This window comes from Diadema antillarum, unplaced genomic scaffold, assembly GCF_040938485.1.
Source record: "Diadema antillarum isolate AM-2024a unplaced genomic scaffold, OU_Dant_1.0 seq00000059_RagTag, whole genome shotgun sequence".
In the NCBI taxonomy this organism is placed as follows: Eukaryota; Metazoa; Echinodermata; class Echinoidea; order Diadematoida; family Diadematidae; genus Diadema; species Diadema antillarum.
The window spans coordinates 2329301-2346950 of NW_027271164.1; the positions used below are offsets into that span (position 1 = coordinate 2329301).

Genomic DNA, 17650 nt, shown 5'->3' on the forward strand with positions numbered 1-17650 from the left:
CTGTCATGTTCTTGATCAATTATAAGATATACATTTTGTAATGTTTCATCTGGTGAAATTACTTTCTTAAAGAATATCATACATGTATTATAATAAATGGTTACTGAGCACTCAGATGATGAAATAGTGGCTGGTTTGTCCGTATATTGTCTTTAGAATTGTAAACCATATAAAATTTGCATGAGAGGAGGATTTGATTACACCACAGGTTAACGGAATATGATCTGTAGGTAGGTTTATATTAGAATGTATAACACAGTCATCATAATAAAGTGTATACATGTACAAATATATATAGATAACTACATAAATAATGCAATGCATTTCAAAAGGAGAACATTACAGTCAACTGAATTATCACCATTCTTCAGTCTTGAATCGTGTTCATAGTCATGGTGATGATAATAACAAAGATATTGTTGCAACTGATTGACAAATTGCCCTACATCGACGTAAATGAGCACTGAATTGATCAGTGTTTTAGTAGTAGCCATGATAAAAAATCATGGGCGTACATACACGAGCAGGATTCGAACCTACGACCTCCTGATCACCGGACAGGCGTCATCTCCACTAGACCACCGAGCTTTCGCCCGACAGCAAGGATTAGAACCAACACTTAAAATCAGTATACATATCGATCAAAGATTTAAAAAAAAGGTAGAAATTATCACACTTATAGTACCTCCATAGATAAACATCTACGGTTATAAAAACTAATAAAATGTTTAGAAAACATTAGTTCGCACTTTATCCTGCTATGTGCGCTAAAAAGGAAGGATAAAATAAAACTAATCGCTATATTGAGCTCGTTAATGAAAATGAGCTAGGTCCGATATGTATCAATGATCGTCATTTATCATTTGAAACTCCGAAATAACCAGTACACTGAGAAAAGCTCGTTGTAATTAGAACAAACGTAATCTTCATTTGACTCACTTTTTGGGGATGGGGGGGGGGGGGGGGGGTACAGCTGCTCGCATATAGATTTGATGAAGAATAGCTACAGACACTTGTATTTTATGAATTAAGCCAAAATAGGAGTAGGCCTACTCATTACGTGGCCATAGGGGAACTCGAATGCCTCCCATGCATGGGCAACTCATTCGGTGTCACAACTACCACCAGTCCACAGAGATATTCGTTTCTTTCTTTTTTTTTTTAAATCTCGTCGGTCACTCACCCGAAGCAAAGTACATGTATGTTGCTTCCTGCCACACACCAAAGTGTATCTTATCGCAGTCTGATGAATACGACTTGTGTTGGTCAACTATCAGGTCAGTGTCGGACATGTAGCTCATGATCCTCATCGGACGATATTCCCTCAGGTTTTCAATTTCGGTTTTATTATAAAACATCAAATAAAATTCCGAAGACTGTATTTTGGTTTACGTCAAACTTGACGACAAAATAGTTGAACTTTACAGCAAGGACTAACTAACACTTTACACAACAACTGATTCATATTGACCCCCCCCCCCAAAAAAAAAGAAAAGATAAATAAATAAATAAATAAATAAACCAAACACACACACACACACACACACACACACACACATTAATATCGCAACCCGGAAGTGGCACCAGAAATATGAACTAGGCGCCCACTTTTACAAGTTTGGCGCCGGCAGTGTCCCTAATCGGATTACGCCTGACATGTCCGACACTGACCTGATAGTTGACCAGCTTTACGTCGGATCAATCAGACTGCGATCCGATACACTTCGGTGGGTGGCCGAAAGCAACAAACTTTTCTTCCGACGAGTGACCGATGATTAAAAAAAAAAAATCTCTGTGTCACCGACTATCTGGCCACTGACCGGATAACTATACAGCACCAGCTTTCGACAGGCCAGGGATACAGGGTAAGCTGTTATTCTTTCCCCTCTTTTGGTGTTCACTTTGAAGCTACACCCCTTTTAGTTTTAGTTTACCCTTTCCAAATGCCATAAAATTTCACACACAAATGTATTGAGAGGTAATTATTGTGGCGTTCAGAGGGTGAATAGTATAGCACCGTTTTGGAGTCACTTTTATGACAGTATAATCATTTTACCTCTGCCCATATTTGTGTTACCAGAAACTCAATGCAACTCTTGTAATATCACTCTTTTTTTTTAACTACATTTTGTATTCAAGATAACAAAATGAGCGGCTATGATGGTGGTAACCACCACTGCTACAGGTTGGCTTTAACGGCAATCGTCTCAAGATGATTATAATACGGTGGATATCCAAGTGGTATATACTATGGCCCAGCGGCATAGTTCAAAGAATCATTATTTAGTTATTACAACAGTACTGAATTAACTTAGATGAGATTATTCTATATAATATTAATTGGAGATTTCTTGAAATTTGCCAAGGATACTTTTTTTCAAAAATATTGTATCAATAGCGATAAGTGTAGGAATATGCATCATTAGTAACCACGCAAGGCTGGTTAAATATATACTCGGTAATCGTTATGTATACCTGCAGTACGCTCTGATAATGACCGCAGGCCCTTCTTATTAATTTACTTTCGCATACCATGCCGGTGTAGGCTTACACTTACCAGTATTATCTATACATCGAGCTTGATTTCGACCATAAGTTCTCACCAAATAGGGATATTTGCCTGTAGTTTTGACGCCATTTTTATTTTTCCAGGCCAAATTACAATTTGTTTAATCTCGAATAATTTGTGGTGGTGGACATTTTGAATGATCTTAAGTTGGTTTAATAAGTTGACGCACATGCCTTTGTAAAAACCATGTTACTTGACTACGGAATAGCGGGCCATGTAAAATAAAAAGGCTGTTATGCACTCCTAGTCAGAATTCCGAAGGGCTTAATATCTTACTTATGTATCAGTCTTTTATGTGTGCCAAATCTGATACTTTTAGACAGCACTGAACAAAATGTCTAAAACTTATCATTTGACTATATTATGCCGCTGAACTATAGGCCTATCTGTAAAATTCATTATTTACCACTTGCAGATGAAACAAAAACCCAGCTTTAGTGCTTCCAAATAGTTCTAAAATGTGAATTAGGGGCAAAAACAACCAAGTGTAAAATGCCGATTAGTAATGATAATCAATGTTGATTATTGTTAGATTTGAAAAATGTGAACAATAGTTCTGATAAAATTGTTTCTACATACTAAACAGTCTATACAGTTATGGCTTGCTCAGAAAAATGGTGATATCCCCTAACATCTTAGGCTCATTGCGATTTATTTTTTTATATGGTAGGATGTTTTGTGAAACAGCGAACAAAGTTCAGTGTGATAACTCAAAGATTTTTTGAATAACTGCTCCAAATCATGGTAAACAATAGGTGCTTACCTGTAAATTTTGATTGGAACCAGAAATAGAATGTGCGCATGCATAGTGCGTGCTGACATTATCCCTGTGAATATGACATAGGGTGAGTTGTTTGGTTGTGTGCGTGTGTGTGTGTGTGTGCGTGTGTGTAAAGCAAACTGCATTTCCGAGGGAAACACAATACCTCACATTATGACACAGTACGATGGGAAGCAAAAAAAAATATATAATTTTGTGCCAACCATAAGTTGTCTACTTGTCATCACAAACTGCAGTCTTAGTAGAGACCGCATCTCGCAAATTCGTTTTTAATTTCGGCAAAAGGTATCAGCCAACCAGTTTTGGTGTCATAAAGTGTTACAAACTTTTTGCCATGTGATCCATTGCTGTCATAACTCTCGAATCTCGGCAAGTCTTTGAGAGCAGGCCTTTCTTTTGGTAACACGTAGAACCAACATTCGACGGTTGCTGGTGCCTCCACCCCGGCGCCAGGCCCTCCACAGTCAAGTTCCACTACAGTCCGTTTGCGGTCATACAACTCGGGGTAATCTTCCAAATAGTCCAGAGTTTTCAGCATGTCATCGTCCACTTCGTACACCTCGCCCCTAATATGCTGCAGAGAGAGATAGAGGGAGAGAGGAAATTGCACATCAGCATGCAGTGATATACGAAGGTAATTTCCTGCAACCTCGCGATGGCGGCGTCGAAGCGATTGAAGAGATCTCCTCATTTTAGCCCAATCTATATGCGACCTGGCCCATCCACGAGGTGACACAGCAACACGGGACGATTCACTCTTCAGCATAAAGTAAACCTAAAAACGTATGCTTATCAGAGAATCGTCATTGAAATCCAAGTTTGAGCCCATTTTGATATCAATACCTGTCGTTATGATCTCCCTCAAAATCATCTCATTGAATTTACAGATTCACTGATCATTATTGTGGTTGTAACGCCTATACGCAGACGCAATGTCTTTTGATTTGTAATGGGCCTACGATCACGACATGTTTAATGTCTTATTGAAAGGCATGTTTTCTCAGTGACTTGTCACTATAGACTAATGTTGTAAAGTCCTATACACAGAGTATTTCTGATGATTCGAGATAGTCAAGAAATTCCGAGCTGTCTTTCACGAACTGAAAGCGCATCAGTGCATGGAATTCCCGCACGACTTCACACACTGATAAGGACCATTCTTCTACTGGAAGGACGTACGCCAGAAGAAGCTGATTGTTAATCGGCGAAATGTGGCATGACTAAGTTTCCATCCCAGTTCTGTGATTTATGAGAATTTTGGAGATGCATATATAGCTTCATTGCCCACCTCTGACATAAATGAATGCGTATAATTCATTATCAAAACATCATTATTGAAACATCAGTCACCGTATAATCACGACAATTATTTTTCATCAAGAATTCAAAGTTGAATGAGCATATCGCGGCACAAAACTGATGAAGGTTCCCAAAGAAACTTATGCAATTCATTTTATCATTAAAACGTTTTATCTGAAAAGTTGACGTATAAAAACAGCAGATAAATAGAGTATTTCCTTGGAACAAATTTATAAAAACGAGTTAGGATAGTTGATTTCCAGTGCAGTGTCAATGCGTATGACCCTCCTCGGGGAATGTCTATCCTATGGTTGAACAAGGTCCAGGGAAATATTCTTTATCTGAGGAGGTGATTATTGAAAGAGTATCAAATTAGGAAAAATAGGAGAACGTCAGCTTCAAATTTCATAACCACGTATCAGTTTATTTGGAGATAGCAATAGAACACCGTGTAAGCCAATTTACCAGCACTCGAACATTACCATAAAATACATTGTAATCAAGGGAATAATTTTCCTGGTATCGCGTAGCATTTTCGTATGACTGCTATGCAAAATATCATTTGCATAACAATTTCCTTGCCTAGACCTGGGCCCCATTTCATAAAAGATGTTTAGGATAGCAACTCTTGCTGGAATGGCAACTTCCAATACCAACAGCCAATCAGGAAGCTCGATTCTCGTTGTTACCATGACAATTGCCATCCCAGCAAGAGTTGCTATCATATCAAATTTTTATGAAACGGGGCCCAGTACACCATTTTGTTCAAAATGTATCACTATCAACTAAAACTGCTATTCAATTTCGAGAAGGAAGATTATTCCCTGTAATCTTATATCCGCTGTACAACACTGGCTTTGATTTTTAGTTACTGTCGTATAGAATTAGATTCTCATAGAATTATTAAGTTTTTCATGCGCAAGGGCTATTCAGTACAGCATGTAATGCAAACTTACGTGACCCTGACCCTCCATATCGAGAAGGAAAGGGATGTTGAACTTGGTTGCTATAACGAGTGGCCACTTTGTGCTGGTCTTTCCTGTTCCAACCAGCCGATATGACCCACGTTCAGCATTGGCGAAGTATGAGTGCATTGGCTGATCCGACTTCAGAGTCCCGTACACAAACACTTTGGTTTCCATTGCCTAGCCACTCGGGAACCAATTTACGTTCTTCTATACCTATTCTTTATTTTGCTATAATGATTGCCCTAGGTGACCGGAGACACACGTGCGGAAGTTCAGGTCACAGAATAGGAATTTGTATACCTGGTAGTTGAATATTGTCTTACATATTATGCTAGCGTTCTACAGTGATCACAGGACAAACAGAAGTCTTGACGCTGAGGCACGTATACATTGTAAAAAATAATTCATCGACAAAAGCTAGATTCCGTCGTGTGGTGTAAAGGTCGATTAAGCGTATAGTTTGTGCATATCTCCGGATGTGTTGTACCGCGAGGTATAGGTATAACGACATGTGTATTCACCGGGGGAGAGACGTGACTTTGCCCAGAATGACAAGTTCAAGTTCATTTAACCAATTCATTAAACATTTGACGTTTTACAAAAGGATACAGCATTAAGAATAATGAATGGTTTGGGACCCCAAAAGAAGCAGAGCTTGTAAAAAAAGGGGTCCCGGATAAACATATAAAACAAAACATACTAAAGTTTTAAACATATTAACAAGAAGTATAATAGTAACATATTTACATAGGACATATGCAAGCACAAGCACACACACACACACACACACACATTCAATCACACAAAAGTGTCACAAAAACGCTCATGCACATACATGTAGTTCACATGAAATTGCAGAAAGATACTATATATTTTACTATACTTTAAAATTCAGCTTCCCTGATCAATTCTTGTTTTACAACTTTCCCTCAAGATAAATGCGACATGTACGTTATTATTATTATTATTTATTTATTTATTTATTTATTTATTTATTTATTTATTTATTTATTTATTTATTTATTTATTTTATTTATTTAGTCATATTTATACAGGGTGGCCCTATCAGTAGTCAATGCACTGTTCTCCCTAGAGGCCCTGTGTCACAAACTCATTCATAAAAGTCAAACTTAACAGACAAATAACACTACAGAAATATACAACAGAGATTACAGAAAATGGATCTAACAAGATCTACATATATCAGATAACAAATAACCCAGGTTATGAGGCGAAATGTTTCAAATAATTACAGCAAAAGGTAGCTTTTGAAGGAGAACTACGTATAATTGCAGAAAGTGCATTCCAAAGCATAGCTCCAGAGAAAGAAAAAGCCCTTTTCCCACTCTCAGAGGTGACTCTGGGCAAAACAAGACCATGGGTGCCCGCCCTTCTTGTCCTGTACCGATGTGTACTACTGCATAGCGTGAAGCGATCAATCAAATAGGAAGGAGAAGAACCATTAATTACATCATATAAGAGCTTAGCCCGATGGAACCGCCAACGTTCCTCCATGGGAATCCAATGCAAAGTTTTAAACATTTGAGAGGAGGGTGTTAAAGAATTTGCTTTCAGTATTATCCTTGCCATTTGCCATTTATTATCATCATCATCATCATTATTATTATCATTTTTATCATTATCTTAGCTATTCGTATCGACGTCATCGTAGTGAGAATTTCACAACTATATACCAAAATGAAATACTGATATAATCAGACAGGGAAATGGTATGTTACATTTACATAGTTGCGAGCCTGTGAATAAGGCTAGTTTATTGAGTCCTCTCTCGACCCGATACAGCAATGACTCTGAACAACATTTCCTGTCCTTGACGTTTTCACAACCCATACAAGCAAACGATATGGAGGACATACCCATGTGTATATGGACAAAATTCACAGAACTTTGAAACAGAGTTTTCTAGGATATGTAAACAAGTTTATGTGCAGGTAAAATTAATAGACATGATAGCCACGCGCAGAGAAAGCGCATATAATCACTTTTACGTGCATGTGACAAGAGATTTGAAGCAGTATTTTAGCAACATCTATAGGCCTATTCATACAGTGTATTTAGTCTCACGAAATTGCTGAAGGAATGTGCCGATCAATATACTATCGACATAGAGATAATCATGACCACTTTGTGTAACGCAGTAGCTTCGGGAACAATCAAACCTCACATGGAGTGGACTGAATATCATTTCCTGTTAGTCCAAATTTGGTCTTCACAACTAACAACCGAATTAACAGGTAGGCCTGACATGATGCCTGAAATGTAGGTTGTTGTTTTTTTTTTTCCAAATTTTGTCACGGCATGATACGGTGTGACGTGAAGCCGCAACGCCTATGGAGAAGGCAAATGAGATTGACGTTACATTAAGACCCTACACTGGAGTCAGGATGATATGGTATGCATCATTATTTAATTGTCATATTCCACCAGCACTCATTTCATATTTTGTCAGAGCGAATTCAATCTTATTTGCAATGTCCATCAGTTTTGGCAGCACGCTCAGCACACCTACGTAGTACGCCATCTCTTGTTCACTGTCGAAAAACTTCATACAGCTCTCCTTTACGCCAGAGCGAACCAATGGGAAGAGGTTATTGTGACGATCAAGAAGAGTCGTCCAAGCACTGAGGAGCGCCTCGAGCTCTCCCTGGCTCCTCTTTTGCATCTCAGTCACTTCAACATTCCTTGGCACTTTGCGAAGTTTTCCAACAATATCCATCTTTACCTGCTGCCGAAAAAGTCGAAAATTGTGTATGTTTTTGAAGAAAGTTTCGAAAATACTGCAGTGAGCTCTGGCATCACTTTGAGTATCATTTTCATACGATCTCCTGGAAGAGGTCGCCCTCGTGTCTGCGGTTCGTACATTGAGTCTGCTTTCATTGCTAGACGAATCAGATGTGTCCTCGAGTGTCACTCTTTCTTGGTAGATTGCAAAGTTGTCTTCCAAATCCCTAAAGGTGAGCACGGGAGCGTCTTCCTGTGACACAGGACAAATTTCCTTGAGGGCGCGAATGAAGTATTTCTTGCTTTTCTCGAATTTACTGACGGAGATGAGAGCTGCGCTGAGCTGGTCTCGGTAGAACTCGTGTAATCTCTTCACCAGACCGTAGAACTTCGCTTTCTCCCCAGCCATAACTATGACAAAATTAGGGAGTAAGAAGAGAAAACGCAAAAACACGTAAATGTTGGTGAGTATAAACGTAATACTTTCATGAGGGAAAACAAGTTGGGCTCAGTTACACAACAATGAAATACCGTCCTTACACAAGGACAGATGAAGATACGTTAGCACAAATTGTGAGAAGATGAACGTTGTAATAAGTGTCCAAGAAGCAGTGAAGGACTGTTGCATACCTCTCTCTCTCAATTCACTGTTACGTTCAATTCAGTGAGAAAATGGGACAGAAATTTAGTTCATGGTCTAACATGATTAATATCTATACAAATCAGCCTTTCGGATTGCAATTTACTCGCCTGAAAGCTTACTGTCAGAGGCTCGGTATTAGTTGAATTAATTATAGAATCAGGGATTTCTTTTTTTTTTATTGCACCTTATTGACAAATTGCCCTTTCCATGAAAGTAAGCACCTATGATCTTTCACCATGTTTTACTAGTAGTCATAATGATGATAAAAATAACGGGCATACTATTCGGGTAACCGTCGCACTCGAGCCGACGATATCCAACGATCTCTCAGCCACTGCTGGTTTTAATCCCTGTGTATTGCGAATTTATTGAAATTGACTTTGAAATTTATTGCAAATAGAGAACAGCCTGATTTTTTTTTCTTCTCAAGGGGAAATCGTGATTCAGTTTAACATTTATTGATAGACTGTGACATTTAAATCTGACATTGAATCTCCTTGTAGTCGCATGTAGATGCGAATGAGGCAGGAGACCGTAGACATATTAGTTAGCCATGATGTCACTCACACTGATTCTCCTTCATCCCCTATACACAGTCCGAGCTATTGCACACTAATTCAAGATACGTCCAACGGGTGATTGGATTATGATCGGGAATGAGGGTGGGGTGATCGGCTATAAAACAATTAAGGGGCTTTGAACAGAAAGAATAGAACAAAATGTCATCAAACGTTACAGACAGGATTCACTGGCAGTCTGCATAGACAGACAACAGCCCAGGATCTTACAATAGATCCAACCCTTCAAGGGATAGGCTTAACGAGTCTATAGTCTGTTACTACATTAATCCTCTAATTGTGTCTTAGTTGTTAAGTTTTGTCCCTAACGACCTTCAGGGTATTTAACTAACCTCTTTACTGTCATTATGTAGGACTGTCTCCCAGTCGTCTTGTCGCCTAGAGATTCGCGTATAAGGAGTGTTTCAGAGTGTACCTGTAATCCCGAATTCCAGATTGTAACATGGCCTAGGTAACTCTTTGTAACAGCCCGTACAATGTCAGTTCTAGACTCCTAAATTTATGACAACCCGTGCAAGCGACAGGGTTAGGTCAACATACATGAACCTCAAGCCGATATGAATCATTATCTCTGACCTCTGAATTTACATACTCGGTAATGAATAACAAAACATAATTTGATTGACACAGGCACGTATATTATAGTTACGTTGAATGTTTGATGATATTAGTTATTGCTATGTCATTAATCATTGGTCATCTGTAAGATTATGATACATATTAATTAAATCACTACAGATTATCAAATAAAAGAAACCGATATGGTTAGAGCGGTCCTAAGTCAACATTACAAAACGCAATGTCTGCGCTGATTTGAGTGTATAAGGCTTCACAGCATTGCCGAGAGGGAGATGGAGAAAAATATACTTCTAATTTTCATTTTTAAATCTTAAGATTAAGATTTGTGACTAAAAGTCGTGAAATATTGAGAACACACTGAAGTGTTGTTCATCACATCACACACACACACACACACACCAACACAAACCATGACACCTCCCCCCCCCCCCATTGATGATATAATGTTATCGTTATCATTACCATTATATCTGGTTGGAAAAGATGACAGATGCATAAATTTGCATCACAGACGACAGATGAGCTATTTCCTCCTTCTAAGTTCAGTAATTGAGAAGGTGGAGTTTTGTTCTTGTCTCCATGTTTTGGTTTGGATCTTTTCCGGCTACATTCCAGCAATCCTGGGCACCTATAGTACACGTGATACATTAAGGATAATATTAGACATTTTCGAATTATTAGCTAATAGGGATCTGTGATCTTATAAGACTTGTTTTCTCAAAATTGTGATAACACAGTGTACAATGTATTATTATTTAAACAAATATCTTCTAGACTGACCTGCGACAGAGGTTGACAAAAAAAAAAAAAAAATCGGGTAATGATTGACGCACCTTTGATGCGATGACTCAAGCTATCGGTCCCTTCATGGACCTCACCAGAGCCGGAATGTCGAGACAAGAATTATGTCCACGTTTACACATAGCCCTCCGTTGCCAGGCATACACAAATACTTAATAATAATTCATAAATACCAAACGATACGTTGCGAGAGAATATTCTGCAGGTCTCCTGTTGCAGTATGTTCCGACTTGAAGCAGCTCTTTCTGCTCATCTCAACAAAATGTTGACAACGAAGAGATGTAGGCCTACATTTACCGAAAAAACACGTTTTATTTTTCAGTTACACTACAATTCTTTTGCGACATCCAGGAAAGTTGTCAGTCTTAAGAATCGGGTGTTCTGTAAGTGAGAGACGATCCATCCCAAAAGTTTCATAAAAAGATATGAACAAAAGTATGTGGCAGGGAGTAGAGGGTCGAGTATCATAGCGCTAGTCAGACCTTTTGTTTTACAACTGACATTCGCATACAGGAGACCATAAAGAACATCCCAATAACCGGCCTATATATCACAGATAACTACTCTATGTATACTGTATACATACATGCACATGTGATGTCACATACACGAGACAGCTCCTTGGCAAACTGATGCGTAAGACTAAACGAGTCTTCTCAAGTGATACGTCCAGCACTGGTCATCATCAGAGACAATCCCATTTGTGGTCCGCATCTCAGTGAGGTCTCCGTTCGTTCTCAGAAAGGCCATTGACAACAATGAGAAGACCACTTAGTATAATAGATTGGGAGGGAAGAACCATTCAAGTCCGGCAAATTAAACCCGCTACCATCGATCGCTCAGTTCTTCACTGTGATTTTGTTTGTCTTCAGTCAGAGAACCGTACAAGTATACGAACAATGTCACCAGCCTGTTAGTTTGTCGCCAACAGTTTAACGAACAAACGGCGGACACATGAACATGATGAAGAAATCTTGCAAGAATGATGTTATATTTTGGTTATCTTGTCCTTTGGTATCGAATTAGTAATACCTGTATAAGATTAAAAGGGACTAACATCCATGAGACCGACCTTGGAGACAGGAGGCGCATACGTGCAGGATAACAAAGAGATGGGCTTTAAAGGGGAAGGCTAGTAACTGATCAGTGGGAATCAGTGGAAATGCTGGGAGATGATTGTTCCAATCCCTATGGGATTCATTCAAGAGTTCATTGTATATCTATTGTTGTGTGAAAATGATTTGCTTCAGAATGGTCTCGTATTCAAGTAATGTGCAGTTTAATGCTTCCAGGTTAGCGTCCCTGGTCAGTGACGGAGCATTAAACTGCACATTACTTGAATATGAGACCATTCTGAAGCAAATCATTTTCACACAACAATAGATATACAATGAACTCTTGAATGAATCCCATGAGGATTGGAACAATCATCTCCCAGCATTTCCACTGATTTCCACTGATCAGTTACTAGCCTTCCCCTTTAGTGTGAGAGGGGTAAAGGGACTATCTATAAGACAGTGAAAAACACTAGCGCGAGGAAGAGCGAAGTTAAACTGGGCGGGGTCTTCCTTGAGCCTTGACTAGACAAAAGATAACTCTGTTGCCTGATTACTGTACATAGTTACAACAGTATGTATCGCTTGCCACTTCTATACTGGATCATGAAAATACACACCTTATATATCACATTTGTATAATTATGTTTGAGGATGTTATACAAATTGAATCTTAAGGGCTTTGCCATAAATATAATAACTATGATAGAATTTAACATAAGGTTTATTGTGACGTCACGCAAGACTATACTAAGTATTGCAAGTATTTTGGATACAGACGTTGCGAATTCATTTACGTGTTGGTTGTTTTTCTGGGCGACGAAAACAAAAACAACATAATGACTCACACATCACACATCAATATTGAGTGCATGATAAAAACGAACAGTTTTGTATTATCATTTCCGCATTTCAACAAGCATCTCCCTCTCTCTTCTCTCTCTCTCTCTTCTCTCTCTCACACACACACACACACTCTCTCTCTCTCTCTCTCTCTCTCTCTCTCTCTCTCTCTCTCATTCTGGCGGGGAAGGGTTGGACTCCATGAACACTTCATGCATGTCATGGCCCCTAAGTATCCGTTGCTTGCATGTGACGTCGTCCAGTCACAAATCTATGAGATATATCACAGAGAGCAGAAATGCTTTGACAAGGGTCATATGACTGTAACTTAGATGGATCAAAATAATTAACAAAAAATCATAGAAAAGGTTTGTTGTATTTTTCATTATAAAGAGGGGGACTGGTGTCAAGAGCCATCAAAGACGTTCGAGAGAGAAAGAGGAAAGGGCGTGACGTGGTGGTTGATATGGTCTTCTGCAAACTTTGTGTTAAATCCCAGTTTAGGGGACTTTATGATGAATTTGTAGTAACTAATGAAACATTGTCCAAGCTCACCACATACAAAATAGTCAACACAATTGTAACTTTAAATTTATGCAAAATCTGGCTACATTTAACCTTTTTCGTAGTCTTTGGTTGGAAGGCTTAGCAATGCTTACTGAACATCATGATCAAGTAGGAACCAACGTGTATATAGCAAAAACAAATGCTAAACTACCTATATTTGTCTGTAGTATGTCATGATAACATACAGTGAAAGCGAGAGACACCCCTCCCCCATTTTGCGGCCCTGTATAATGGGGTACCTAATGGTTTTGAATAATTATTCTAAATGAAATGAGAGTAAATGACAGTAATTTCAATCTATGAAGATGTGACGTGAGCGCCAGTCAAAATGTGGTGCTGAATATGGGTGCATGCAAGTGCCTGTGGATTTGGCATAAACAATTAGGACCTTCAAGCCCTCCGTTATGTTTGCAGCTCTTCTTGTCGTTTATCAGTTTCACTCTTCATCGACAGATTAATAGGTCAGCTATTCATTATGGTTAAATAATCGATTACAATCTTATTTTAGAATACCCAATGATAATACCGGCTTCTTTCACTACACCGACTATCATACCGAGCTCTCTTCATTCAAGTAATGACTCCTTGCTATACCCTCAGTGTACTTAGCAACGAACGAATGACAAGATCCAAGTGCTGTTGAGTTGATTTTTCTCCTTCAGAAAGGTTGTAAAACCTTCAGCAAACAATGAAGAAACAGTGAATAGTGTCGGCCGTTGTAAATTGGATTGTTGTGCCCTTAATGACGTACACGTACTTCACAGGTAATCTTGCCAGGCCATTGTGGGTACGTCTCGAAGAATTTTATCAGTCTGTTTGCAATTCTACGTTTCCTAATTGTTAACAACAAACTGACTTCCTGCTTCTTGGGTAGAAAATCGATGTCATTTGTTTCTACAGAGTGTATAATGTCCTATTCAAAGTCATACCAGTTCCTATATGCTGTATTCATGACTGAATTTCAAGTGTATTTTGGCTTTTCACTTTTTAAGCAAAGACAATGACAAACCCCCATTGAATACATTATTTTTAGCTTGAATGAAATCAATTGTTATAACCTCTTTACCTAACAACAGATGGACACAATTCTTGGATGGCATATGCAATATTACAGACATATTATGATTGCATTCACTGAAACCAGTTCCCTCAGTTTAAAATTGTTTCACAATGATGCTTGTTGCTTAGTGGATGGTATGCTATCACTGCCACCACAGTTCCAAGTTGCAGTGGTGGTGATGATGATGATGATGATTCATGAAAATGATATGGATACTCATGATAATGATAAATTGGTCTCAAGAAATTTTTAGACATTATTATATACGTAAGAATACGCCATATTCATAGGTAAACTTCTGAGTAAATATACGTCAGTATTTCTCTGTGTTTTTTTCTCTTTCGATCAGAGCAAACCTGTTGAATAATCATACAACTTCCAAGAAATAATTACTGGGAAGGAAAGCTAGGAGGTAGGAGGCAATATTGCTGGCAAAACCCTGAAAGCAGTGAGTCTTCTTTGGATCGAGTCTCCGATACCTTATTTTGTCGATGCATTGTGTGTGCTTACATTTTTTTTTTCAAGATCATCATTCTCATCAACAACGGAATTTATCTATTTTCAATTTCTTTCTTTCTCATTTTCCTTTCTTTCTGTCTCTTTATAGTTTCTAACTACTTATCTACGGAGCACGCACATACACCAAATAACCCTTTCATATCCCAGCCTTCTCCCTGTTCTCTCTCCGCGGATTCCATAAGGGAAAAATGTTAAACGTCGGTCCGTGTATCTCCCTTTCTCTTCTAATATCGTGCACGGTCTTTATGCTACCTGGATTCTTTGTATGTCATACTCACTTTGGCTTCTCGTTGCAGGTTTCTTCGGAGGATGGAGACGCTCGAAAATTTCCATCTTCACTAGATGTCTGTTGCTATGCAAAACGGATAATATAATGTCTCCTTATTCCCTTTTCAAGAGATGATTCAGGACTTTTGTCAGATTTACTGATATGAGTCCATACTTCAAGATGTAGCAAAGAGAGAAACGATGTACTATAATACTGATGATGTGGTAAACTTGAAATCAGTATCCGGCTTAGAAAAGGAGTGCTTCTTCGCTGATGTGTCTTCGAACAGTACAGGCTGCATTCATTGGCATCTGTGATGACATTTACGAGGATCAAGAGGCTTATGGTATTTATTCATCGTCATCGAAGGGAACAACAAAGCAGAAGGTAAACCCCCTGCCATGACCCTGCACTTCAGATCCGACCCCAAACCGCTCATGCCACATTCTTGACCCGAAGCCACGGTAACTCTGCAACGGTTCAGGCAGCTTGTCCATCCGCCCCCGTACACCTGATCTTCGCCCAAAAATGTCTGTTTTTAGTGAGAGAGGAGCAAACATGGGTTTGTTTGCGACAGTGTGATTTATTACTGTGTCTTCTCAACTGATCTCTCTTCAGACAGTCAAATAGCTACCGGGAATAGATACACGATATATACAATTACAGCACCGCATCACACGAATATATAGACCTACACATACTACTTCTTGGTCCATGGTGTCTGTCAATAGCAGTGACGCTACAATCTTTTCTGAGAGAAGACAAAAATGATAACAATGTAACGAACATAATAACATAGCTGGCATGGCTCTTCTCTTTCAATGACGTCATGTCTGATCTTCTTGAATTCAGCACTGCTGTACAAATATCTTGCAAAATTTTAAGTAAACAGGGTTAACGTATAAGACACGTTTTAGCGTTTTTCGCTGTGGGCTCAAGATTGTCAATACATGTACAGTCACATCTTCTGAACTGCCATAGTGGCTGTATGAAGACTTAGTCCTTCCAGTTTAGCACTGTAAAAATTCTGAAGTTCTTTAATATCGAACGATGTTTAACCAATTTTCCCATCCATTTGAACGGGTGATTTAATAAAATCTCTAATCTCCAAAAGTGGAAGTTAATTCCTCTTCAAGTCCAAGCTGACTCAAGTGAATATTATCAAAACATAATTGTAAATTGTGTTTTTTAATCAGATACGAAACAAGGAAGTTGCGACATTTAAACTTTCAAGTTCTTGCAACAATACAATAATATTGGTCAAATTCATTCAAGTGAATTTAGAAAAAGTAATGGCATCATCAAGTCCTACCATTGAGCTGCACACATCTTAATTCAGTGAATCTCATTCATGTTGAAATAATATCAGATGGAGACATTTTATCTTTATCTCATCCAATTATTGTATGGTATAGAGTCGTAAAAACCAGCAATGAAAGTTTCGGTTTTTCTTTAGAGGAAAAGATTGCATAGTTGCTAAATTATTCATGGAAATAATGATTTAACAAAACTTATGGAGAACTATACAGTGATGACGTCATCGCTCTACTTTGCATAATATGCCTATTAAATGAACTGATTACTCATTTCGAAGCAAATGTATTGATATTCAAGTGCTATTTTTTTCTTCAAAATCAATAAAAAGTTATCGAATACCTTTGTCCAAAGATATCGAATACCTTTATTTCGTTGTAAGGTTTGTTTGTTTTCCATTTCAATAGACCAAGTATGAAATTCCATAATACAGTCAAAGCATTAGCATAGGCGTGGATTATAAATGTTTTGGAACGATATACATATACAAGAACACGCCAAACTCATGCTGAAGCCGCTGTAACAATATTGTGCGTTTGGTTCTGTCATATTCGTTGATTGTGAGCGTTATTACGAATTAAATGGAAAGAACATTTCAAATGATCATCCATAATATTATCATATTCATATTGATTTAGACTAAAAGAATAATAAAAATAAAGATGTCAGTCACACTCACACGCAGACTAGCTCAGGCGATGATGTTATCAACTCACAACTCTATCACTATTTTAAACATTACAAATAGTTACTCAATTTCCTCATCTTATTATGTAAATTTTCGGAAGCCGTGATCATTGCCTCCTTCAATGTGATTGTGACTGAAATCATGATCTGGCACGTTAGAATATTTATCTAGTCTATATGTGAATCTGTTAGTTCGTGATGTTCAATTTCACTGCTGTTGTGTTAGCGTCAACGTGAATATGGGATGGGGTCTCCATCATAAGCAGTGTCCCCCCTCCCCCCCACCCATGCACACACAGACAGACACACACACGCTCAGGCGGTTAACCATACGCATGATATGCTTGCTCCCGATTTTTAATACCCCCCTTTGAGGA

The 17650-nt window shown here is 38.4% G+C and overlaps 2 protein-coding genes across 2 annotated transcripts; both read right to left on the reverse strand.

The window, feature by feature from the left end:
* Window positions 1-3446: 3446 nt before the first annotated feature.
* Window positions 3447-5791, reverse strand: LOC139725805 (putative gamma-glutamylcyclotransferase CG2811). Its single transcript, XM_071636884.1, has 2 exons — window positions 5606-5791; window positions 3447-3924 (listed from the first exon to the last, which is right to left on the reverse strand). The coding sequence occupies exons 1-2, from the start codon at window positions 5789-5791 to the stop codon at window positions 3589-3591; spliced, it is 522 nt and encodes a 173-aa protein (XP_071492985.1). The 3' UTR covers window positions 3447-3588.
* A 2260-nt stretch (window positions 5792-8051) lies between these two features.
* On the reverse strand, window positions 8052-8768 carry LOC139725766 (uncharacterized). The gene has a single exon (XM_071636849.1). The coding sequence runs from the start codon at window positions 8766-8768 to the stop codon at window positions 8052-8054; it is 717 nt and encodes a 238-aa protein (XP_071492950.1).
* Window positions 8769-17650: the final 8882 nt, after the last annotated feature.

Coding starts and splice junctions, on each gene's coding strand:
- LOC139725805 (XM_071636884.1), bottom strand. CDS start 5,791: ATGGAAACCAAAGTGTTTGTGTACGGGACTCTGAAGTCGGATCAGCCA. Junction 3,925..5,605: donor ATATGGAGGGTCAGGGTCAC/GTAAGTTTGCAT, acceptor CTCTCTCTGCAG/CATATTAGGGGCGAGGTGTA.
- LOC139725766 (XM_071636849.1), bottom strand. CDS start 8,768: ATGGCTGGGGAGAAAGCGAAGTTCTACGGTCTGGTGAAGAGATTACAC.